The sequence below is a fragment of the Anolis sagrei genome, chromosome 8 (genome assembly GCF_037176765.1).
Source record: "Anolis sagrei isolate rAnoSag1 chromosome 8, rAnoSag1.mat, whole genome shotgun sequence".
NCBI classification, from domain to species: domain Eukaryota; kingdom Metazoa; phylum Chordata; class Lepidosauria; order Squamata; family Dactyloidae; genus Anolis; species Anolis sagrei.
Window position 1 is genome coordinate 4973027 of NC_090028.1, and position 26962 is coordinate 4999988.

Here is a 26962-nt window from a genome sequence, read left to right on the forward strand (position 1 = left end):
TGGCGGCCTCCCTTGTTTAGAGGCGGACCTAGCAATCCCGATGCCCTCATCAAAGATGGCGGCAGCCGGGCTGAGGCGACGACGTCAAACTCCGCCCCTTTTGCCCTTTCCAAAAATGGCAGCCTCCCTTGTTTAGAGGCGGGCCCAGCAGAAGCGGTGCCCTCATCAAAGATGGCGGCGGCCGGGCTGAGGAGAAGTGGTTGGGCGCTTTGGCGCTGCAGAGAAGGTGAGAGGAAGAGGCAGAAAAGACAAGAAGGGGGGGGGGGGAAAGGGGAATTTGCCTCACGTATCTCTTCGAAACGGGGTGTCTGGCATCAGGGTTCCGCCCTCTGACCTTCAGGAAGGGCAAGGGGTCATTTAACGCCCAAGGGTGCGTCTCCACTGCAGAGTTAACGCGGTTTGAGACCGCTTTAAGCGCCATAGAGTCACGTGTTCTCTTTTAGGCCTATATTGGGAAGTTCTAGGCAGATACAATAAATTACAGGGAGCAAAAGAGGATTTCCAGGTGAATAATAATAATAATAATAATAAAGTAATAGCATTAGTATAATCTTAATAAAAATAGTAATAATATAATACATTATCAATATAATACACTGTCAATATAATACATAATACTATTAATATAATACTTATCAATAATACTTATCAATATAATACATAATACTATTATCAATATAATACATTGATAATAGTAATAAAATTATAATAACAGTAATAATATAATAACATAGAAATATAATGTAGAAATAATATAATACATTGTAGTAATAATAATATAATAATAAGAGCAAAGATATAATAATATAGTAATATAATATAATAATATAGTAATAATAATATAATACATTGATTATAGAGAAAATAATATTATCATAACAGTAAAGATATAATAATATAGTAATAATAATAATAATATAATAATATAGTAATATAATCCATTGATAATAGCAATAATATTATAATACATTGATTATAGTAATAATAATAATATAATAAGACTAAAGATATAATAATATAGTAATAAATATAATAATATAGTAATAATAATAAAATGCATTGGTTATAGTAATTAAAATTATAATAACAGTAATGATATAATAATATAGTAATATAATATAATAATATAGTAATAGTAATATAATACATTGATTATAGTAATAAAATTATAATGACAGTTATAATATAATAATATAGTAATATATTATAATACATTGATTATAGTAATAATAATATTATAATAACAGTAAAGATATAATATAGTAATATAATATAATAGTATAATACATTGATTATAGTAATAATAATGTTATAATAACAGTAAAAATATAATATAGTAATATAATATAATAATATAATACATTGATTGTAGTGATAATAATATAATAATAGTAATGATATAATAATATAATAATAATATAGTAATAACAATTATTATTATTATTATTATTATTATTACATTTATTATAGCTATTTATGCCTTGGTTTATCTTTCCCGAAGGATACTCAAGGCAGAAATTATTATTATTATTACATTTATTATATTTATTTATACCCTGCTTTATCTTTCTTCAAGGAGACTCAAAGCAATAATAATAATAATAATAATTACATTTATTATATTTATTTACACCAAGATTTATTTTTCATAAGGAGACTCAAAGTGTAAATTATTATTATTATATTTATTTATTTATACCCCGTTTTATCTTTCCTGAAGGAGACTCAAAGTGAAAATTATTATTATTAGGGAAATAATAATAATAATAATAATAATAAAAAAGACCTGTTTTAGCTTTCCTGAAGGAAATTATTATTATTAGGGAAATAATAATAATAATATTTATTTATACCCACTTTATCTTTCCCAAAGGAGACTCTTGGATTGGATGACCCCTTGAGGTCCCTTCCGACTCGAGGATTTGATAGTTCTATGTATAGTTCTTAGGGTCTGCAAGCATTGAAACCCAAGCATGTGCAAACTTGAGCCCTCCAGATGTTTTGGACTTCAACTCTCACAATTCCTAACAGCCTTCCGGCTGTTAGGAATTGTGGGAGTTGAAGTCCAAAACACCTGGAGGGCCCAAGTTTTCCCACACCTATTGTAACCTATTTGAAAAGGCTGATTCTTCCCTGCAGTCTTCCGATGCCAGCTCAATCCAGCCCAGCGGGCCCTCCGTGTGGCAGCTGCGCTCCGGAAAGCTTCGGATGAGCATAAACAGCCTCCGTTCCAGTCCTCGACTCAGCCTTTAGAGGAGCAACAGGATCAGGAGCATTCGCACTCACGACCCAGGTATGCTGCATGGCATTCACGCAAACACAGGAGAGTTTTCCAAAAGGCACCATAGTGGCATGATCTACTGCAGAGCTTTCCAAACTGTGTGCGGTGACGCAATTACCATCCAGCCCATGTGAAAAAGATCCTGGAGTTCTCATAGACAGCAAGTCGAACGATTGTTTTATCTGGTTTTATATTCAAATTAACTGCTTTAATTGTATTTTATGTCTTCGATGTTGACTGTAAATCTCCCTGAGTCGCCTGCGGGCTGAGAAGGGTGGTATATAAATGTATTTAGTAAATAAATAAATAAATATTGACTCTGCTGGAAGGTGTCTAAAATGATCAAAGGTCTAGAGACAATGAATCCCTATGAGGAGCGTCTTAAAGAGCTAGATCTGTTTAGCCTTCAGAAGAGAAGGTTGAGAGGAGACATGAGAGCTATATATAAATACTAGCCGTCTCCTGCCACACGTTGCTGTGGCCCACATGAGGGTTCTGTGTGGGAGGTTTGGCCCAATTCTATCGTTGGTGGGATTCAGAATGCTCTGTGATTGTAGGTCAACTATAAATCCCAGCAACTACAACTCCCAAATGTCAAGATTCTATTTCCCCCACACTTCACCAGTGTTCACATTTGGGCATATTGAGTATTCGTGTAGAGTTTGGTCCAGATCCATCCTTGTTTGAGTCCACAGTGATCTCTGGATGTAGCTGAACTACAACTCCAAAACTCAAAGACAATGCTCAACAACGCCTTCCAGTATTTTCTATTGGTCATGGGAGTTCTGTGTGCCAAGTTTGGTTCAATTCCATCGTTGGTGGGGTTCAGAGTGCTCTTTGATTGTAGGTGAACTATAAATCCCAGCAACTACAACTCCCAAATGACAAAATCATTTTTTTTTAGTGAAGGACATACATTGGACTGTTAGGTGTCTCGTGTCCAAATTTGGTGTCAATTCGTCCAGTGGTTTTTGAGTTCTGTTAATCCCACAAACGAACGTTACATTTTTATTTATATAGATGTGAAAGGATGCCATACGGAAGAGAAAGCAGTCTTCCTTTCTGCTGCCCTGGAGACTAGGAATCAGGGCAGTGGGTTCAAATGTCAGGAGAGGAAATTCCACGCAAACATTAAGAAGAATTTCCTGACATCTTAGACCGTTCAACAGTGGAACTCTCTGCCTCAGGGTCTGGTGGAAACTACTTCCTTGGAGGCTTTGGAATAGAGGCTGGATGGCCATCTGTCAGGGGTGGTTTGATGGAAGAAGGGGGTTGGACTAGATTGCCCATGTGGTCTCTTCCAATTCTTATTATTCTGTGATTCTATATACTTCACGTGCTTTGATTACCATCAGATCCTCTGAAGATACCAGCTATTGATGCAGGCGAAACGTCAGCAGAAAATGCTGCTTGATTAAATTTGCCGTACAGTCCAGAAACCACATAACACCCCAGTACTCACTTAATTTATCAAACAAAATCTTATTTGTAGGAATTTGAGAAAAGGATTAATGGATTTTTTGTAAAAGCAACCTGGGAGACTGAACTTCTAACTTTCCGAAGTTGTTCTTAGGCTTCAATTTGTTCTGATATTTTCCCCTTTAGTTACACAGACCAAGGTGGCGAAGAATCAGAAGGCTATGAGAGCGAGGAGCAGCTCCAACTCAGGATCCTGACCGCAGCTTTAGAGTTTGTGCCATCGCACGGATGGACGGCGGATGCGATTGCAGAGGGAGCCAAGGTGTGTGTGTGTTTATTTGTATGTATGTAGTAAAGGTAAAGATTTCCCCTTGACATTAAGTCCAGTTGTGTCTTCCATTTCTAAACCGAAGAGTCGGCATTGTCCGTAGACGCCTCCAAGGTCATGTGGCCAGCATGACTGCATGGAGCACCATTACCTTCCCTATTGATCTACCCACATTTCCATGTTTTCAAACTGCTAGGTTGGCAGAAGCTGGGGCTGCCAACAGAAGCTCACCGCATTCCCCAGATTTGAACCACCAACCTTTTGGTCAGCAAGTTCAGCAGCCCAGCGGTTTAACCTGCTGCACCACTGGGAGCACCTGTGTGTGCGTGTGTGTATATATGTGTATCTATCTATTCAAAGTGGATCTGTTTTTCCGTTTTTTAACAATCAAATCAGTCTGAAATAACACTGGCATTTTTGCCATTCTTTTAGGTTCCCATTAAATTTATTTGGGTTTTGATAAATAGACAAAATAGTTCTGATGATGTCCAATTATACCTATCTATGTACTGGATATGTTTAATAATAATAATAATAATAATAATAATAATAATAATAATAATAACTTTATTTATACCCCTTTCTTTTCAAATCCCTGTCGATCTACAAAATAAAACCATTTTGGCTCTCATATCAGTCTGAAAACTAGATAGGACCATATTATTTGAGAACACAGAAATGCTGGACCACTCCAACAACCACCATGTCGGACTGCACAGAGAAGCTGTTGAAATACACAAGCATGTGGACAATTTCAACAGAAAGGAAGAGACCATGAAAATGAACACAATCTGGCTACCAGTATTAAAAAACTCTAAAATCACAACAGCAAAACAACAGAGAGGAAACAATCAGGCACATCTAATCACCTCTCAACAAAAGACTGTTCAACATCTTTATTAATGACTTAGATGAAGGGCTAGAAGACATGATCATCAAGTTTGCAGACGACACCAAATTGGGAGGGATAGCCAATAGTCCAGAGGACAGGAGCAGAATTCAAAACGATCTTGACAGATTAGAGAGATGGGCCAAAACTAACAAAATGAAGTTCAACAGTGACAAATGCAAGATACTCCACTTTGGCAGAAAAAATGAAATGCAAGAATACAGAATGGGGGACGCCTGGCTCGAGAGCAGTACGTGTGAAAAAGATCTTGGAGTCCTCGTGGACAACAAGTTAAACATGAGCCAACAATGTGATGTGGCGGCAAAAAAAGCCAATGGGATTTTGGCCTGCATCAATAGGAGCATAGTGTCTAGATCTAAGGAAGTAATGCTACCCCTCTATTCTGCTTTGGTTAGACCACATCTGGAATATTGTGTCCAATTCTGGGCACCACAATTCAAGAAAGATATTGACAAGCTGGAATGTGTCCAGAGGAGGGCGACTAAAATGATCAAGGGTCTGGAGAACAAGCCCTATGAGGAGCGGCTTAGGGAATTGGGCATGTTTAGCCTGAAGAAGAGAAGGCTGAGAGGAGATATGATAGCCATGTATAAATATGTGAGAGGAAGCCACAGGGAGGAGGGAGCAAGCTTGTTTTCTGCTTCCTTGGAGACTAGGACGCGGAACAATGGCTTCAAACTACAAGAGAGGAGATTCCATCTGAACATTAGGAAGAACTTCCTGACTGTGAGAGCCGTTCAGCAGTGGAACTCTCTGCCCCGGAGTGTGGTGGAGGCTCCTTCTTTGGAAGCTTTTAAGCAGAGGCTGGATGGCCATTTGTCAGGGGTGATTTGAATGCAATATTCCTGCTTCTTGGCAGGGGGTTGGACTGGATGGCCCATGAGGTCTCTTCCAACTCTTTGATTCTATGATTCTATGATTCTATGATTCTATGACTGTCCCAGGCACTGCCAGGCCATCAAATGCTAATCAAGGTGGTCATTTGAAACATTCACACCTAGCGCCAGCAGACAAGAGTTCTTTGCCCCACCCTGGTCATTCCACAGATATATAAACCCATTTTCCTAGTTCCAACAGACCTCACTGCCTCTGGGGATGCTTGCCATAGATACAGGCAAAACGTCAGGAGAGAATGCCTCTCTAGAACATGGCCATATAGCCCCAAAAAACCTACAACAACCCAGTGATACAAGTGTGTTTGCAAAGAAGAACAATAAGGCCAAAAAAATAATATTTTATACATTCAATTTAATGCTTTATGTATATTAACTATGTAGCCTTAGAGTGACACAAGTGTATTTGCAGAGAGGAACAATTAAAGCAAACCATAATATTGCACATTTATTTATTTATTTATTTGCGGCATTTATATGCCGCCCTTCTCACCCCAAAGGGGACTCAGAGCGGCTTACAATATATATTTTCATGCAATCTATTATATTATTAGCAGAGTACAATATCGGTATATATTACTATATTGCACTATGCCGTTATATTGTAATATTATTAGTAATATTACATGTAACGTAAATATATAATTATAATTATAATATTGAATTATTATTACTAGTATTATATTGTTTTACATTATAATATTATAAATATTATATGTATATACAATATACTATATTATATTATTAGTATATACTATATATGTATATACAATATTATATATTATATTATAGTACGTGTTGCCTTTTCCAACTTTACAGGTTATGTACATTAACTATGTAGCTATAGAGTGACACAATTGTATTTGCAGAGAGGAACAATTAAAGCAAACAATAATATTGCACATATATGTATCCCTTTCCAACTTTGCAGGATATGTACATTAACGATGTAGCCTTAGAGTGACACAAATGTATTTGCAGAGAGGAACAATTAAGGCAAATGATAATATTGTACATCGATATGTAGCCCTTTCCAACTTTAATGGTTTATGTTCATTAGCTTTGTTTATATTATCACTTGATTTTCATCCTGCAAATGGGAGCCTGAGGATATGGCTTGCCTCAAGGCCAGCATTTAAGTTGAGATTTGAACTAATTTCTTAACTTGGGTTACACTCCCCCTGAAGACTGAGGTTTGCAGCTTGGGAGTGATCCTGGACTCTTCACTGAGCCTGGAACCTCAGGTTTCAGCGGTGGCCGGGAGAGCTTTTGCACAACTAAAACTTGTGCACCAGTTGTGCCCGTACCTTGGGAAGTCTGATCTGGCCACAGTGGCCCACGCTCTTGTTACATCCCGAATAGACTACTGCAACGCACTCTATGTGGGGTTGCCCTTGAAGACTGTTCGGAAACTTCAACTGGTCCAACGAGCGGCAACCAGATTGCTTACCGGAGCGACATACAGGGAGCACACCCCCCCCCCCCCCCTGCTGTGTCAGCTCCATTGGCTGCCGGTTCAGTTCCGAGCACAATTCAAGGTGCTGATTTTGACCTACAAAACCCTTTACGGTTCCGGTCCAGTGTATCTGTCCGAACGTATCTCCCTCTACGTCCCACCCCGGAATTTGAGATCATCTGGGGAGGCCCTGCTCTCAACCCCACCGCTCTCACAAGTGAGGCTGGTGGGGACGAGGAGCAGGGCCTTCTCAGTGGTGGCCCCTCACCTGTGGAACTCACTCCCGGGGGAAATTAGGGCATCAACATCCCTCCTCTCCTTCAGGAGGAAGGTAAAGACGTGGTTGTGGGACCAGGCCTTCGGGCAATCTGACAACTAGATATGGACAGCCAGATGGATAGGACTGACAGGACTGACAATTGTGGAATTGGAATTTGAACTATGAGATAGCGAACGCTGGCCGTCAATGAGGAGAAATAGTTTGTATTGCTTTTATTGCTTTTACTGGTTTTATGGTTGTTTTCGCCTTGAAAGAATTGTTGTTCTGTTAATTTATGTTATTGCTAGAATTGCTGTTTTCTGTTAATTGATGTTATTTTGTCTTATTGTTGTTATGTGATGCGGGCATCGAATTGTGCCTTGCTTTTGTAAGCCGCTCTGAGTCCCCTTCGGGGTGAGAAGGGCGGGGTAGAAGCAACCGAAATAAATAAATAAATAATAAATATGTCTCTCTTCTGTGAACAAAACGCAGAATGTTTTTGGCTGCCAATGCCCGCCGTGATGCTTCTTTCCTGACTCAACTCCTCTCCCTTCCTCCTTTTAGTCACTAGGTCTCTCTGTTGCTGCAGCAGGACTTTTCCACAATGACGGCAGCGAACTGGTCCTGCATTTCGTGTCCCAGTGCAATTCTGCGCTTTCTGAACTTCTCCTGGAACAGCACAAACTGGTGCAACTGGGCCAAGCTGAGTAAGTACAGAGCAAGAGGCTTGTGGAGAATCTTGTTCTAGACCAGCATTTCTCAACCTGGGGTCAGGACTCCTGGGGGAAGTCGCGAGGGCGTGTCAGAAGGGTTGCTAAAGACCATCAGAAAACACAGTATTATCCGTTGGTCATGGGGATTCTGTGTGGGAAGTTTGATCCAATTCTATCATTGGTGGGGTTGAGAACTCTCTTTGATTGTAGGTGAACTATAAATCCCAGCACCTACAACTCCCAAATGTGATGGTCTGTTTTCCCCAAGCTCCCCCAGTTTTCACATTTGGCCATACTGAGTATCCGTGCCAAGTTTGGACCATATCCATCATCGTTTGAGTCCATAGGTGAACTACAATTTCCAAACTCAAGGACAATGCCCACCAAACCCTTCCAGTATTTTCTGTTGGTCATGAGAGTTCTGTGTGCCAAGTTTGGTCCAATTCTATCATTGGTGGGGTTGAGAACTCTTTGATTGTAGGCGAACTATAAATCCCAACAACTACAAATCCCACATGTCAAGGTCTATTTTCCCCAAGCTCCCCCAGTTTTTACATTTGGACATACTGAGTATCCGTGGCAAATTTGGACCATATCCATCATGGTTTCAGTCCATAGTGTTCTCTGTATGTAGGTGAACTACAACTCCCAAACTCAAGGTCAATGCCCACCAAACCCTTCCAGTTTTTTTCATTTGGTCATGGGAGTTCTATGTGCCAAGTTTGGTCCCATTCCATCATTGGTGGAGTTCAGAGTGTTCTTTGGCTGTAGGTGAACTATAAATCCCAGCAACTACAACTCCCAAATGTCAAGGTCTATTTTCCCCAAGCTCCACCAGTTTTCACATTTGGACAAATTGAGTATCTGTGCCAAGTTTGGTCCATATCCATCATGGTTTGAGTCCATAGGTGATTTACAACTCCCAAACTCAAGGTCAATGCCCACCAAACCCTTCCAGTTTTTTTCATTTGGTCATGGGAGTTCTGTGTGCCAAGTTTGGTCCCATTCCATCGTTGGTGGAGTTCGGAATGTTCTTTGACTGTAGGTGAACTATAATTCCCAGCAACTACAACTCCCAAATGTCAAGGTCTATTTCCCCCAAGCTCCACCAGTTTTCACATTTGGACGTATTGAGTATCTGTGCCAAGTCTGGTCCATATCCATCATGGTTTGAGTCCATAGGTGAACTACAGCTCCCAAACTCAAGGTCAATGCCCACCAAACCCAATATTTTCTGTTGGTCATGTGCCAAGTTTGGTCCCATTCCATCATTGGTGGAATTCAGAATGTTCTTTGACTGTAGGTGAACTATAAATCCCAGCAACTACAACTCCAAAATGACAAAATCAATCCCCCCCATCTCACCAAATTTGGGCATATTGGGTATTTGTGCCAAATTTGGTCCAGTGAATAAAAATACATCCTGCATATCAGATATTTGCATTACGATTCACAACAATAGTAAAATTACAGTTATGAAGGAGCAACAAAACTAATGTGATGGTTGTGGGGTCACCACAACATGAGGAACTGTATTAAGGGGTTGCAGCATTTAGAAGGCTGCGAAACACTGTTCTAGATTGGCAGAGAAAGCCTGTCCTCTGAATTTGGCCACAAGGGTTGCGAATTATGCGTTCCTAATCCACCTTGCCTCCTGACTTATAACCCTAAGGGTCAGAACCACATTGTTATCATCAACGCTCTTTTCTTTTTTTCAAGAAAGAAGAAGACAGACCAGTTCCTCAAGGATGCCATGGAGGCCCGGCTGAGGATGCTCATTCCCTATATTGAAAAGTGGCCCCAGGTACAAAACGAAAACTGTTTGCTCGACTTGTTTTTAATGACTGGTACACATGGGAAACTTATCTTCGATGGGGCTTGGAGGGCTATCCGTGTCCTAAAACATCCTTCTGCCTGGCAACTGTCAAAGTGGGGAGGGACCTCTGCTGCTGTTGCTTACCAATAATAAATATCATCATCATCATCATATTATTATTATTATTATCATCATCATCATCATCATGTTCAACAGTGGAACTCTCTGCCCCGGAGTGTGGTGGAGGCTTCTTCTTTGGAGGCTTTTAAACAAAGGCTGGATGGGCATCTGTCGGGGGTGCTTTGAATACAATTTTCCTGCTTGGCAGGGGGTTGGACTGGATGGCCCATGAGGTCTCTTCCAACTCTAGGATTCTATGATTCTATCCTCATCATCATCATTATCATCATCATCATATTATTATTATTATTATTATTATTATCATCATCATCATGTTCATCAGTGGAACTCTCTGCCCTGGAGTGTGGCTTCTTCTTTGGAGGCTTCTAAACAGAGGCTGGATGGCCATCTGCCGGGGGTTGGACTAGATGGCCCACAAGGTCTCTTCCAACTCTAGGATTCTATGATTCTATCATCATCATCATCATCATCATATTATTATTATTATCATCATGTTCAACAGTGGAACTCTCTTCCCCGGAGTGTGGTGGAGGCTTCTTCTTTGGAGGCTTTTAAACAGAGGCGGGATGGGCATCTGTCGGGGGTGCTTTGAATACAATTTACCTGCTTCTTAGCAGAATGGGGTTGGACTAGATGGCCCAGGAGGTTTCTTCCAACTCTAGGATTCTATGATTCTGTCATCATAATCATCATGTTCAACAGTGGAACTCTCTGCCCTGGAGTGTGGTGGAGGCCTCTTCTTTGGAGGCTTTTAAACAGAGGCTGGATGGGCATCTGTCGGGGGTGCTTTGATTACAATTTTCCTGCTTCTTGGCAGGGGGTTGGACTGGATGGCCCATGAGGTCTCTTCCAACTCTAGGATTCTATGATTCTATCATTACCATCATCAACATGTTCAACAGTGGAATTCTCTGCCCTGGAGTGTGGTGGAGGCTTCTTCTTTGGAGGCTTTTAAACAGAGCCTGGATGGGCATCTGCAGGGGGTGCTTTGAATACAATTTTCCTGCTTCTTGGCAGAATGGGGTTGGACTAGATGGTCCATAAGGTCTCTTCCAACTCTATGATTCTATGATTCTATCGTCATCATCATCATCATCATGTTCAACAGTGGAACTCTCTGCTCTGGAGTGTGGTGGAAGCTTCTTCTTTGGAGGTTTTTAAACAGAGGCTGGATGGCCATCTGTCTAGGGTGTTTGGAATACAATTTTCCTGCTTCTTGGCAGGGGGTTGGACTAGATGGTCCATAAGGTCTCTTCCAACTCTATGATTCTATGATTCTATCATCATCATCATCATCATCGTCATCATCATCATCATGTTCAACAGTGGAACTCTCTGCCCTGGAGTGTGGTGGAGGCGTCTTTGGAGGATTCTAAACAGAGGCTGGATGGCCATCTGTCTAGGGTGTTTGGACTACAATTTTCCTGCGTCTTGGCAGGAGGTTGGACTAGATGGCCCACGAGGTCTCTTCCAACTCTAGGATTCTATGATTCTATCATCATCATCATCATCATCATGTTAAACAGTGGAACTCTTTGCCCTGGAGTGTGGTGGAGGCTTCTAAACAGAGGCTGGATGGGCATCTGTCGGGGGTGCTTTGAATACAATTTTCCTGCTTCTTGGCAGGGGGTTGGACTGGATGGCCCATGAGGTCTCTTCCAACTCTAGGATTCTACGATTCTATCATCATCATCATCATATTATTATTATTATTATTATTATTATTATTATTATTTTATCATGTTCAACAGTGGAACTCTCTGCCCCAGTGTGCATATTTTGTTTGATTGTTGTTCACATGTCAAGGTTGTTTATTTTGTCATGTCAAGGTGAGATCCCAATATTTACAACTGCTCTTGGTCAGAACTGTTGGAAATAGTAACCTTCTCAAGCCTCCGCCTTGATTAGCATTGAATGGCTTTGCAGGTCCATTGCAACATTCACACTTGCCTCCAACAGACAAGAGTTCTTTCTCCCACCCTGGACAGTCCACAGGTATATAAACCCCAGTTGCCTAGTTTCCAATAGACTTCGCAACCTCTGAGGATGCCTGCCAAAGATGTGGGTGAAACGTCAGGAGAGAATGCTTCAGGGCCTTTTTGTTGCTGTTTCCAGGGCTTGTTTTTCAAAGTGTTCCTTGTAGAAATTTGCAGAAAACAGGGGAACTCCAGACAAGAAACAATCAGGGCCACCTAATACCTCCCAACAAAAGTCCCTCCCCAGGCAGGAAACAGGCAGGCTTTGAAGCTGCAAGGCTATTCAATGATAATCAGGGTAATCAAGAGCAACATTGACACTTGCCTCCAACAGACAAGAGTTCTTTCTCCCACCCTGGACATTCCACAGATATATAAACTCCACTTGCCTAGTTTCCAACAGACCTCAACCTCTGAGGATGCCTGCCAGAGATGTGGGTGAAATGTCAGGAGAGAATGCTTCTGGAACATGGCCCGACAGCCCAGAAAACTCAGAACAATCCAGTGATTCCAGCCATGAATGCCTTCAACAATCCGTTTTCCTAGTTTCCAACAGACTTCTCAACCTCTGAGGATGCCTGGCATAGATGTGGGTGAAATGTCAGGAGAGAATGCTTCTGGAACATGGCCGGACAGCCCAGAAAACTCACAACAATCCAGTGATTCCAGCCATGAATGCCTTCGACAACCCGTTTTCCTAGTTTCCAACAGACCTCTCTACCTCTGAGGATGCCTGGCATAGATGTGGGTGAAATGTCAGGAGAGAATGCTTCTGGAACATGGTCGGACAGCCCAGAAAACTCACAACAATCCAGTGATTCCAGCCATGAATGCCTTTGACAATGTGTTTTCCTAGTTTCCAACAGACCTCTCAACCTCTGAAGATGCCTGGCATAGATGTGGGCAAAATGTCAGGAGAGAATGCTTCTGGAACATGTTTGTAATGTTTTAAAGTTTTACACTCGTGATCTGTGACCACCGTAATAATAAAATGCATTATTTCATTCATTCTAGGCGATGAGTGTGTTGTTGCTGCCGCACAACATCCCAGCCAGCCTCAACCTCCTGACAAACATGGTGGATGACATGTGGCACTACGCAGGAGACCAGTCCACTGATGTAAGTTGGAAATTCTCACAGATATGGTTTCCATTTGGGGAGAGACGGAAATGTGTTATGTCCAGAGGAGGGTGACTAAAATGATCAAGTGTATGGAGAACAAGCCCTATGAGGAGCGGCTTAAAGAGCCCGGCATGTTTAGCCTGCAGAAGAGAAGGCAGAAAGGAGACATGATAGCCATGTATAAATATGTGAGAGGAAGTCACAGGGAGGAGGGAGCAAACTTGTTTCCTGCTGCCCTGGAGACTAGGACGTGGAGCAATGGCATCAAACTACATGAAAGGAGATTCCACCTGAACATTAGGAAGAACTTCTTAACCGTGAGAGCTGTTCAGCAGTGGAACTCTCTGCCCCAGAGTGTGATGGAGGCTCCTTCTATGGAGGCTTTTAAACCGAGACTGGATGGCCATCGGTCAGGGTGCTTTGAACGCAATTGTCCTGCTTCTGGGCAGAATGGGGTTGGACTGGATGGCCCACGAGGTCTCTTCCAACTCTAGGATTCGATGATTGTTTGTTATATTGGTTTTGCATTCTATGTTTTTATTTTTTTAGTTCTGTTATGCTTTTGCGTTATTTGTGTTTACTGTACTGACGGGTGTGGCCTCATGTAAGCCGCCCCGAGTCCCCCTGGGGGAGATGGAGCGGGGTATAAATAAAGTATTATTATTATTATTGTATTGTCGAAGGCTTTCATGGCTGGCATCACTGGGTTAAATGTCCTTTGACCAGTATCTGGCCCATTGGAGTGCCTCTGGTGTTGCCACAAGAACATCCTCCATGGTGCATGTGGCAGGGCTCAGGTGGCATTGCAGCAGGTGGTCAGAGGTTTGCTCTTCTCCACACTCGCATGTCAGGGACTCCACTTTGTGGCCCCATTTCTGAAGGTTGGCTCTGCATCTCGTGGTGCCAGAACGCAGTCTGTTCAGCACCTTCCAAGTCGCCCAGTCTTCTGTGTGCCCAGGAGGGAGTCTCTCAGCTGGTATCACCCACGGATTGAGGTGCTGGATTTGGGCCTGCCACTTTTGGACTCTCGCTTGCTGAGGTGTTCCAGCGAGTGTCTCTGTAGATCTTAGAAAACTATTTCTAGATTTAAGTCGTTGACGTGCTGGCTGATACCCAAACAAGGGATGAGCTGGAGATGTCTCTGCCTTGGTCCTTTCACTATTGGCTGCTACTTCCCGGCGGATGTCAGGTGGTGCAATACCGGCTAAGCAGTGTAATTTCTCCAGTGGTGTAGGGAGCAGACACCCCGTGATAATGCGGCATGTCTCATTAAGAGCCACATCCCCTGTTTTAGTGTGGTGAGATGTGTTCCACACTGGGCATGCATACTCAGCAGCAGAGTAGCATAGCGCAAGAGCGGATGTCTTCACTGTGTCTGATTGTGATCCCCAGGTTGTGCTAGAATTAAGCTTTCGTATGATATTGTTTCTAGCACCCACTTTTTGCTTGATGTTCAGGCAGTGCTTCTTCCAGTGGGATTCCTTCCCAGGTAATAACCCTCAGAGCTCGGGATGCTTGTCTGTTTTTGAGATGAAAAGCACATGTCTGTGTTTTAGATGGGTTAGGGATCAGCTGGTTTTCCCTGTAAGAGGCAGTAAGAGCACCTAGAGCTTCGGGGAGCTTCTGTTCAACCATCTCAAAGCTCCCTGCTTGAGCGGTGATGGCATGATCATCAGCATAGATGAAGCTCTCTGTCCCTTCTGGCAGTGGCTGGTCATTTGTGTAGATGTTGAACATGGATGGAGCAAGCACGCTCCCCTGAGGCAGGCCGTTCTTCTGTTTCCGCCATCTGCTTCTCTGGCCCTGGAACTCAACAAAAAAGCTCCTGTTTTGTAGCAGGTTTCCTATGAGGCAGGTGAGGTGGTAGTCATACCGGCCATGATAATAATAATAATAATAATAATAATAATAATAATAATAAGAAGAAGAAGAAGAAGAAGAAGGGTTTGCCTCAGGGAAGCGTGCTTGCTCCATCCATGTTCAACATTTACAGAAATGAACAGCCACATTTGAAAGGATATAGGAGAGAGGAGGGATGATTTATTGTTGCCACCGATTTGAAAGGAACCAGTATTCAGGAGATTTCACTCCAGTAACCAATTTTAAAAAGAAATAGCCAATTTGAAATGGAGGTTGCCGATTAGGAACCAAATTTACCACCAAGTTCAACTGCACCTCTTCCTGAATTAAGAAAGTAATAGCTTAGAAGCAATTACACTGTATATACTGTAGTGTGACTGGAGAGAAGAATGTAGATTTATTTGGTTATTTTTCTCTGCGTTTCTGCCACCACGTGAGGTAAGTTGTAATATTGTGAGAAATGGCACCTTGGATGCAGAACAGACGGAGATGAGGCAATCTTCAAACAAAAGTTAACAATTTTATTAAGTACAAGGCGTGTGATTGCAAGATGTAACTTCTTCTTATAGCACTTGGAATAATACTTGTAAGTTTAACAGTTCATTCTTTCAAGTAACACAGTATCTTTCTGACATAGAGCACTTGTTTCAGACAAAGTTTCAATACAGGGATGTTTCCCTTATTTGATCCTCCCTAGATCAAATTCTACATAAACTATTCTTTAGCCTCTCCTTAGACTAAAAGAATACCGGCTATGTTTCTCCATTCGGCTACACTAACCTGAGAAACTTCCAATAGCCAAACTCTGCTTCCCAAAGCCTCAAAGCTTTGCTTCACAAGTCACTCAGCCACCTTTCCTCTCCTTCTCTCACAACTCCTAACTCCTCACTCCTCTAAACCTGACTCCTGACTGACTATTAACTGTAGTTTTCCAAACTCTCCCCTCTAAGCTCCTCCCACTTCTCTCCTGCATCGGTCTCCATGGCAACGCACATGGAGGACTCCTCTGACTTAGGCCGCTCCAGCGTTACTAAAGCCAATCTAAACACAAATACAGTTAAAATCATACAATTTATAATTTATTTATTTATTTATTATTATTTACCTTACTTATATACCGCTGTCCTCAGCCCGAAGGCGACTCACAGCGGTTCACAACAAATACGAACAGCAAAAATTCAGTGCTACAGTATAGAAACAGTTAACAACCTAACACATTACACAATTAATAAACAGTTACTACAATACCCATTCACTGCCGTCTCGTCATAAAAATCATGTTCCAGATTCGTCATCCATTGTTCCATTCCAGTGTTCATTAACCAATCATTGCACTAATTATTAGAACGCCTGCTCAAACAGCCAGGTCTTCACTTTTTTGCGGAATACCATTAGAGATGGTGCTAGTCTAATGTCCGTAGGAAGGGCGTTCCACAGCCGAGGAGCCACCACCGAGAAGGCCCTATCTCTCGTCCCCGCCAGCCGAGCTTGAGAAGCAGGCGGGATCGAGAGCAGGGTCTCCCCGGAAGATCTCAAAGTCCTGGTGGGTTCATAGGCAGAGATGCGGTCAGATAGGTAGCTTGGGCCGGAACCATTTAGGGCTTTAAAGGCCAACGCCAGCACTTTGAATTCAGCCCGGTAGCAGATCGGTAGCCAGTGGAGTTGGCGCAACAGGGGGGTTGTATGCTCCCTGCACTCCGCTCCTGTTAAAATCATGGCTGCCGAGCGTTGGACTAGTTGGAGCTTCCGAGCTGTCTTCAAAGGCAACCCCACGTAGAGAGCGTTGCAGTAGTCTAAACGGGATGTAACCAGAGCGTGGACTACCGTGGCCAAGTCAGACTTCCCAAGGTCGAAGGCTTTCATACCGGCCATGAAAGCCTTCAACAATACATTATTATTAATTTTATTATTATTATGGCAACTATTTGGGCAATTACGCAAAGAGAAAGTGCCCAAATCAAAGGTGGCGAGACTTCTAGAGCTCAGGATGTTTAAAATAGCCAGCAAATAAGATATTTTTCTTTTTATAGACATTTAAGAAAACGGAGCATGCCTCTTAAAATGTCCTGTACTGAGCCGAATGGGGCATGTGCCTGCTTAAAACCCAGTTTGATTCCATTGGAGATGACAGAAAGTGAAAGATTTTATTTGGAAACATCTTAATTTGCAACCTAAAAATACTCAGAGCTTATGCTAAAGCACATCATCTTTCCGGCAGGAAATAAAAAGCAAAGTAAATTATCTCTTAATTAAAGCCATTAATGAATTACTCGACCTGTTATAGACGTAACACAGGAGTAAGAAGAGCTTAGCGGGTCTTCCTAACGGATGGCTTTAATAAACTTGGGCGAAAATAAAACAGCAGCCGCTGCGGTGACAAATAAATAGCCTGCAGGCAAATTAAAGGAATAAACCAGAGAGCCAAGTGAGAGATGGAAAGCGCATTCGGAAACTAAGGCCCTTTTTGGTAGAATGCAAATTGTGGGTGCGCCTTTTAAAAACCTTAGTCTTAGCAGTTGTGCCGAGCTTTTAGTCTCGAAAAGTAGGGAAATGCCCTTGTTTTACTTTCAGTTGTTGTTGTTTATATCATGCTTTTTCTCTCCAAAAAAGGGACTTGAAGTGGTTTACAGTCAAAAAGATACAATACAATTTAAAACCCGAAAAATATACAATATAATTAAATATTAACAGTATTAAAATATATCAAAGGCTTTCATGGCCGGAATCACCAGGTTGCTGTGTGTTTTTCGGGCTGTATGACCATGTTCCAGCAGCACTCTCTCCTGACATTTTGCCTGCATCTGCAGCTAATGGCATCTTCAGAGGTTCTGTTGGCAGTGAAGCAAGTGGAGTGCATGTATGCACGAATGTATGTGTATATATCTGTGGTTCCCAACCTCTTTTTGACCAGGGACCACTTTGACCAGGGACCACTTTGACTAGGAAACACTCAACCAGGGACCACTTGCCCAGGAACCACTTTGGCCAGGGACCACTTGACCAGGGACTAGTTTGACCAGGAACCACTTTGACCAGGGACCACTTTGACCAGGGACCACTTTGACCAAGGACCACTTTGGCCAGGGACCACTTTGGCCAGGGACCACTTTGACCAGGGACCACTTGAACAGGGACCACATGAACGGGGACTACTTTGACTGGGGACTACTTTGACCAGGGACCACTTGAATGGAGACTACTTTGACCAGGGACCACTCTCCAACATTAGTACCAAAAGGGGTACAAATCAGTTTTTGGTAAACTTTAGATTCTGTTTAGTTGTTTGGGATGCTGATTCAGGAAAATTGCATTTGATAGACCACATCAGCTCTAGGTTCTGATACAGAATATGCTTGCCCATAGAAAACCATATTTAATAATCTAGAGCTGATGTGGTCTATCCGATGCAATTATCTGAATCAGCACTCCAAATAATCTCAAGAACAGGCCTGCAAACAAAGACACCAAGTCACTCCTGCTTCCAGGCACCACATGGAATAGCTCTGCTCAGGGAGGGAAGAGGAAGAGGAGAAGCAGCAGCCAGGAGGCTTGTTGTCGTGTCTTTCGTGGGTGGTCAGCCTCTCCCCTCCCGACATCCACATTGATTTGGCACTATAAGTGTTGGGTGTTTGAGCCTGAGTCGATGATTGTGTTTTCCCCTCCTAATGTGATCAGTGAGGATGAGGTGCAAAATGGAGACACTTTGGACAATAATGTTACTGCCAGGGGTGGCTCGTCCATTACGCAAAGTAAGTTACTGCCAGGGGCGCAGAGGCGCCTCTGTAAATGCCCCTCGACCGCCACTTGAGGAGCGCCCCCTCAACTCACAACAGCCCTAGCAGTCCGGGGGGAGCCTTGGCTTTCTTGCCTCGCTGCCGGGCGATCCTCTTCCCAAAAGGGTTGGGCCCTTGAGCCTCGCCTCGCCCCTCTCGTTCCTGCTCCACCCGGCCACCGGGTGCGCGAGCAGAGCTGGCACTCAGTAGTTCTCCGCATTCGATCCTTTCCCCTTGACCAGCTCTCTTTCCCGATCCCCCGGTGCTCCACCCGCCTCGTCTCTTCTCCCCAATCCGCGGGCATGCCAAGGGGCGGAGCCGCCGCGCCTGGCCCGCTTCGGGTCCGGAGGCGTGTCTGAAGACCCCAGCGTGCGCACCAAAAGTCGCCTCTTCTCCTGACTTTCTCTTCAGCCATTGGGACCAAGAGAGAGGGAGAGAGAGAGAGAGAGAGCTCCTCCGGCTGGAGGTATCTCCCACCTCCGCTCCCTCCTTTGTTTTTGCACCTACCTTCAGGAAAAGTGGGCATCTCCACCTCTGTCTCTCTCTCTCTCTCTCTCTCTCTCTCTCTCGGTCCCAATGGCTGAGGATAAAGTCAGGAGAAGAGGTGACTTTTGGTGCACACACCGGGGTCTTCAGGCACGCCTCCGGACCCAAAGCGGGCCAGGCAAGGGAGCAAGTGCGGCAAGTGTAGTTACTGGGATGTATAGTTCACCTACAATCAAAGAGCATTCTGAACTCCACCAATGATGGAATTGAACCAAATATGGCACACAGAACTCCCACGACAAACAGAAAATATATATCAATGATTGGTTGGGGGAGCGGCACCAAAATACTGTTTGCTTACCATTGAAAATTACCTAGGGCCGCCTCTGGTTACTACAGACACTGATCAAGAGGGGTCAAGGGAAAGGCTAAGTTCTCATGAGAAAGTTGCTGTCAGAGCAAGGGAAGAAGGTTTACTCCCTTCTCCAGGCTTGAGTTTGCAAGATAGTTTCACACCCGTTGGAGTTAATGAAGAGATAGATAAGACCAGTCCCCATCTGGAAATCAGCCAGAACTGCCGAGAGGCCCAATGTTTACGCAGGTCAGAAAGAATTTGGCAGTTAAGGCCAAAAACTGGGGGGGAGTAGAAACCAGTTTTTGGGACTCAAATTGGGCCCTTAGAGAATCTTCTTCAGATCAGGCATCATTTGGAATCAAGCTCAAGTCTCCTGGAAATTCCTGTTTCAAGTGGCCTCGTCTCTAAGGATATATCTAGCTTTTCAAGTGGATTAGCACTGGCTACTCTGTTCATGGTTTTCTATTGAAGGCTTTTGGTTATTCACTGCATTTGGATTATTTTTGCAAGCTTTTTGGACATTGTTATTATTCCTATGTTTGGACACTGCTTATATTGCTGCACTATTTGGCTGTTTTGCTTTATTGTCTCTTTTATTGGCTCCAGTTATTCTTCGATAAAAAAGGACTCTTCCTACATTCAAGGTGTGGTGTGATTAATGATTAGAGGGCCCTGTTCCTGCTCTAGGATGCAACAGCAAGAGGGTTTTGTGAGACCAGTTGCTCTCGTTGTAACGATGTAGTAACAATGAGGTCGCGGATCATGTTTTAGTTCTTGGGGACCGACGGTGGTCCATGGACCACATGTTGGGAATCACTGTTATATTTCTGTGGAATAATGTACAGGGTAGGAAGAAGAACCCTTGTCTGTTTGAAGCAAGTGTGAATATTGCAAGTTGCAAGCTTGAATTAGCATTGAATAGCCATGAAGTTTGCAAAGTCAATCAGTGAGGATATCTGATTGAGAAAATCCCACAAATGTGACATTCAGCAAAGGATAAGAGGGATCCTCTAACCACTGCAGGAGTCTACCTATATTGTACAGCTGTGGACAAGTCTACATAGGGATCCCCAAACACAGAATTACCCAGACACAAATCAAAGAACATGAAAGACTCTGCAGACTAATTCAATCAGAGAAGTTAGCTGTAGCAGAGCACATGAGCATACATACATGTTAAAACCAATGTTCACTGCACCATCTTAATTTCATGTTTCTCGATCTCCGTCTTTCCAGATCAACTGGTACACGCGTCGTGCAGTGCTGGCTGGCATTTTCAACACCACAGAGCTTGTGATGCTGCAGGACTCCTCTCCTGACTTCGAGGATACCTGGACTTTCCTCCAAAACCGAATATCCGATGCAATGAACATGGGACACACAGCCAAACAGGTAACACCTTCCATTATTTGTGTGATCTGCAGTCCGGGTTGAGCCAACAAGGGCACCTCAAAGGGAATAACAACTCCCAGTTACACTGTTTAATTGTAGCAGAATTTTGGTTTTTTTAAAAATACCTTTCTTATATTTAAACATTCTAAACAACTCAAAGCGGCTTCTAATTACTTCTAATTTCATCCTTTACATATATATCATCGAATCATAGAATCAAAGAGTTGGAAGAGACCTCATGGGCCTTCCAGTCCAACCCCATTCATCCAAGAAGCAGAAATATTGCATTCAAATCACCCCTGACAGATGGCCATCCAGCCTCTGTTTAAAAGCTGTTTAAAAGCTTCCAAAGAAGGAGCCTCCACCACACTCCGGGGCAGAGAGTTCCACTGCTGAACGGCTCTCACAGTCAGGAAGTTCCTCCTCATGTTCAGATGGAATCTCCTTTCTAGTAGTTTGAAGCCATTGTTCCATTGCGTCCTAGTCTCCAGGGAAGCAGAAAACTAGCTTGCTCCCTCCTCCCTGTGGCTTCCTCTCACATATTTATACATGGCTATCATATCTCCTCTCAGCCTTCTCTTCTTCAGGCTAAACATGCCCAGCTCCTTAAGCCGCTCCTCATAGGGCTTGTTCTCCAGACCCTTGGTATAATTCTTCTAATATGTTTTCTGATTGTCCATCTGCAATCTTTCTTAGGTGTTTGGTGGTTTGAATTCACCATTGCTTTTTCATATGAAGCTAATAAATGGCTTCCACGTGTTACCAGATCAACAGCAACAGCAACAACACTTTGTTTGTATTCTATAACACCCCGAAGGGGACTCAGGGTGAATCACAATACACATACATGGCAAACATTCAATCCCTTTGGGTTGTTGTAGGGTTTTTTTTATATGGCCATGTTCTAGAGGCATTCTCTCCTGACATTTCGTCTGCATCTATGGCAAGCACCCTCAGAGGTAGTGAGGTCTGTTGGTACTAGGAAAATATGTTTATATATCTGTGCAATGACCAGGGTGGGACAAATATCTCTTGTCTGTTGGAGGCAGGTGAGAATGTTTCAACTGACCACCTTGATTAGCATTTAATGGCCTGGCAGTTGTTTGGTGTGGCTTGTTAGTGCCTGGGGCAATCTTTTGTTGAGATGTGATTAGATGTCCTTGATTGTTTCCTCTCTGTTGTTTTGCTGTTGTAATTTTAATTCAATCCTTTTTTTGGACGGGACAAAGACAAAACAGAAAGGAGGTGTATTGTGTTGTGTTGACATCCAGTTGAACATCCAGCTTGTCTGCACCTTTGGAAGTTGCCAGCCACAGAGGGGCGCTGTCGCTCCATCCTTTATGACGAAGAGTCATAGAATCATAGAATCAAAGAGTTGGAAGAGACCTCATGGACCATCCAGTCCATCCCCATTCTGCCAAGAAGCAGGAATATTGCATTGGCCAACAGACCCAGGCCCAGAAAACCTTTCATTCCCATTTCCATCATGAACATCAGACGCAATCACAAGCTGAACTACAACATTGGGCCACACTTTGGCAGCCTTCAGTCTACAATTATTCCTTCAAGCTTTATCATGCAACCCCCCCCCCCCAAAAAAAATCCAAATAAGAACCAGTATGTGATTGGAGGTTTCACCATCCTTGTATTTGTCTTTCCAGGTACAAGCCACAGGAGAGGCTCTCGTCCAGGGACTGATGGGTGCTGCTGTTACTGTAAGTAATGCTAAAGGCAGATGGTTTCCTCTCTGAAACATCTTTGGGAATTATAAGATTGGAGGAGGGCTCAGCAAGGTTTTGCATCAGAGTAGTTATTCTCAGAAATGTTGAAGGGTCTGTGAAATAGCCTACATGGGGCATTTTTCTGCAATTATTGCAGTGAGTTCGGTTTGGAGAAATTGTCATTCCACTTGTAACAAGCAGAGTTAGTTGCCTATTACTATTCGTAATTCTTCATTTGAAGTTGGTAATGCAGCTGTTAGTTCGATTCCATTGCAAGGTTGATCGTTTGTATCGTCATCATCATTTTATTTTTTTCCTTTTCTCACTGTGGGGCATAGCACATCATCATAAAGCTTTATATAAAATACATATATTATATTATATTATATTATATTATATTATTTATTTATTTAGCAATTTTGTATACCGGTCTTCTCCCCTCTATCGGGGGATTCGGGCCGGTTTCCAACAATAAAATCACAAAACAATCATTAAAAACATCATATAATATATTCAATTAAAACGTTATAATAGCAAAATGCAATCACATAATAACAATGGTCAGTCGTCATAGTGAACTCGTTGTCCATCATTCATCGTCATCTATCCGATCACAGAAATATTGATTCACTCGTCGAAAGCCAAACCCCATAGCCAGGTTTTCACCCGTTTTCTGAACGACAGAATGGAGGAGGCAGTTCTGATCTCCAGTGGGAGAGAGTGCCAGAGTCGAGAGGCCACCACCGAGAAGGCCCTGTCCCTCGCCCCCACCAGACACGCCTGAGAGGCTGGTGGGACCGAGAGCAGGGCCCCTCCAGACAATCTTAACAACCTAGATGGTTCATATGGGAGAATACGTTCGGACAGGTAAACTGGGCCGGAGTCGTTTAGGGCTATATAGCTTAACACCAGCACTTTGAATTGTGCTCGGAAGCTAATTGGCAGCCAGTGGAGTTGGCGCAACAGAGGAGTAGTATGCTCCCTGTACCCTGCTCGTGTTAGCATTCTGGCTGCCGCACGTTGGACTAGTTGGAGCTTCCGGGCAGTCTTCAGAGGCAACCCCACGTAGAGAGCGTTGCAGTAATCTAAACGGGATGTAACCAAAGCGTGGACCACCGTGGCCAAGTCAGACTTAAACCTTATTTCTATGACATACACAAAACAAAGATGAAAATACAGTAAACTCATAGTTAACATTCACTTGGGTAGGCCTGCCACAAGAAACAGGTCTTTATTTGTATAGGAGAGTCTCACTTATCCGACCTTCGCTTAGCCGACATTCCGTCCTATCCGACGCTCTTATCTGACGCCCAATCTCTTGAAGCAGTTGCTTTATTCTGAGCTCAAGAATGAAAAACAGAATGTTGGTGGACAGCAAAAGAGATTGAAAGATGGGCTTAAAGATAAACTTAAATAAATGTAACATAAACACCAAGAGAGAACTGGGAAGCACTGGCCCTCAAGAATTGGAACTAGAGGTCAGCAAGAGTGCTGTGGATTTTGGAGAGGCACAAATTTCTCCCTTAAAGGGCGAAAGGGAGAAATGTGCCAAGAAGAAGAAGGGACCACCTTCTGCGTGGAAATTGATGTCCTCATTGTGAAAGAAAGATCATGCAGATCCAGAATCTACAGTCATTTATAAACCCACCATCAAGACTCTTCCCTTGGAAGGCAATCAGACTTATGGGCTACAAGGGGTAATAGATAAATGGATGGATGCATGGATGGATGTTAACCCCTGTATGTTGAGTTGAGAGATAGATGGATGGCTGGCTGTTTGATTAAATAGATAGATGTCAAACCTTGTTCGTGGAGGTGAGAGATAGATAGATAGATAGATAGATAGATAGATAGATAGATAGATAGAGGAATGGATGGAATAGATAGATGTCAACTCCTGTACACTGACGTGAGAGATAGGCAGACAGACAGATAGATAGATGTCAACCCCTGTACTTCGAGGTGGAAGATAGAAGGATGGATGGATAGGTAGAAGATCACTAGATAGATAGATAGATAGATAGATAGATAGATAGATAGATAGATGTCAAGCCCTGTATGGTGATGTGGGAGCTAGATGGGTAGACAGATAGATGTCAACCCTTATACGTGGAGGTGGGAGATAGATAGATAGATAGATAGATAGATAGATAGAGGAATGGATGGAATAGATAGATGTCAACTCCTGTATGTTGATGTGAGAGATAAGCAGACAGACAGATAAATAGATAGATGTCAACCCCTGTACGTTGAGGTGGGAGATAGAAGGATGGATGAATGGATGGATGGGTAGATGATAGCTAGATAGATAGATAGATAGATAGATAGATAGATAGATAGATAGATGTCAAGCCCTGTACGTTGATGGATGGCTGGATGGGTAGATAGATAGATGTCAACCCTTGTACATGGAGGTGGGGGATAGATAGATAGATAGATAGATAGATAGATAGATGTCAACCCCTGTATGTTGATGGATGGCTGGATGGGTAGATAGATAGATGTCAACCCTTGTACATGGAGGTGGGGGATAGATAGATAGATGATAGATAGATAGATAGATAGATGTTAACCCCTGTACGTTGAGGTGGGAGATAGAAGGATGGATAGGTGTGTGTGTGTGTGTGTGTGTGTGTATGTCAAGCCCTGTACGTTGAAATGGGAGATAGATAGATTGATGATTGGATGGCTGGATGGCTAGATGGGTAGATAGATAGTTGTCAACCCTTGTATGTGGAGGTGGGAGATAGAGAGATAGAGAGAGAGAGAGATAGATGTTAAACCCTGTACGTTGACGTTGGAGATGGATGGATGGCTGGATAGGTAGGTAGGTAGGTAGGTAGGTAGATAGATAGATAGATAGATAGATAGATAGATAGATAGATAGATAGATGTCAAGCCCTGTACGTTGACATGGGAGATAGATTGATGGCTGGATGGATGGCTGAATGGGTAGATAGATAGATGTCAACCCTTGTACATTGAGGTGGGAAATAGTTAGATAAACAGACAGACAGAGGTATGGATGGAATAGATAGATGTCAACCCCTGGATGTTGACATGGGAGACAGACAGACAGAAAGACAGACAGATAGATAGATAGATATCCACCCTTACATGTTGAGGTGAAAGATGGATGGACGGACGGACAGACAGATAGATAGATGGCAAGCTCTGTACGTTGATGTGGAAGATAGATAGATGGAGGAATGGGTGGATGGATGGATGGATGGATGGACAGACAGACAGGCATGAGTAAGCTGCCCTTAAGTAAGCCACAAACAGAACCTGGTTGTGAGGTATAAACAAAGGCATTGTTGATGATGATAGCACACTTATATTGTTTGTTTGCCTCATCTATCATCCCTTTTTTCTGCATTGTTTAGATAAAGAACCTCACAGGACTGAATCAACGTCGGTGAAGCGAGCGTGGCAGCACCTCACCTGAGACCGGTTAGGAAAAGAGTCCCAGGGATAAATTGCCACGGCTTTCCTCTTCCCACTTTTCTCTTTCTCACTCCACACCTCTCTCGCTCTCTCTTTCATTCATACACATGCACCATCAAATTATTATAAGAATCTTTTATTTTCTGGACCCTGTGTGAGTTGCCAAGTGGGTCCCCTGGTCCTGCCACCTCCCCCTTGGTGTTTGATCTACCCAGGAAAAAAATAAATAGAGTCGGATCCATTTTTTAAAATGAAGATTGACTGTCGTTTTGGATACTTCAGTCTCGTTTTTCCTCTCTACCCCATTTGTGTCCTTATCTTTCCTTGGTGAAGATAGCAAAATGGTCTCATTTTCCTCCCGTTCCTAATGCGGCTTGACTCCCAAGAGGCAAAACAGGCTCCTGGTGCTGTTCCATGCTTTTCGGTCCTTTCCTGGGAGTTGGATTAATAATGACAATTGCCCCAGTTCTCGAATGGTTCCTTCTTGTCGACAGCGTATTCACAGCTCTCTGGTGAATGCATAATTTCTGTTTTTTTCCTGGAGACTGACATAACTGTAAATTAATTAATCATAAGAATAATAAAATCGAATGGGTTCTCTGTGTGGCCATTTA

At 42.9% G+C, this 26962-nt stretch overlaps 1 protein-coding gene across 1 annotated transcript; it reads left to right on the top strand.

The window, feature by feature from the left end:
* Window positions 1-118: 118 nt before the first annotated feature.
* On the top strand, window positions 119-26962 carry COQ9 (coenzyme Q9). Its single transcript, XM_067470980.1, has 9 exons — window positions 119-226; window positions 2140-2293; window positions 3887-4022; window positions 8111-8253; window positions 9979-10063; window positions 13207-13311; window positions 21025-21180; window positions 22842-22895; window positions 26288-26962. Exons 1-9 carry the CDS (start codon window positions 172-174, stop codon window positions 26321-26323), a joined length of 924 nt encoding a protein of 307 aa, XP_067327081.1. The 5' UTR covers window positions 119-171; the 3' UTR covers window positions 26324-26962.

Bases quoted from the DNA above. Each gene is read 5' to 3' on its own strand.
- COQ9 (XM_067470980.1), top strand. From the start codon at position 172: ATGGCGGCGGCCGGGCTGAGGAGAAGTGGTTGGGCGCTTTGGCGCTGC. The intron at 4,023-8,110 runs GTGTGTGTGTGT...TCCTCCTTTTAG, and splicing joins CGATTGCAGAGGGAGCCAAG to TCACTAGGTCTCTCTGTTGC. The intron at 13,312-21,024 runs GTAAGTTGGAAA...CCGTCTTTCCAG, and splicing joins CAGGAGACCAGTCCACTGAT to ATCAACTGGTACACGCGTCG.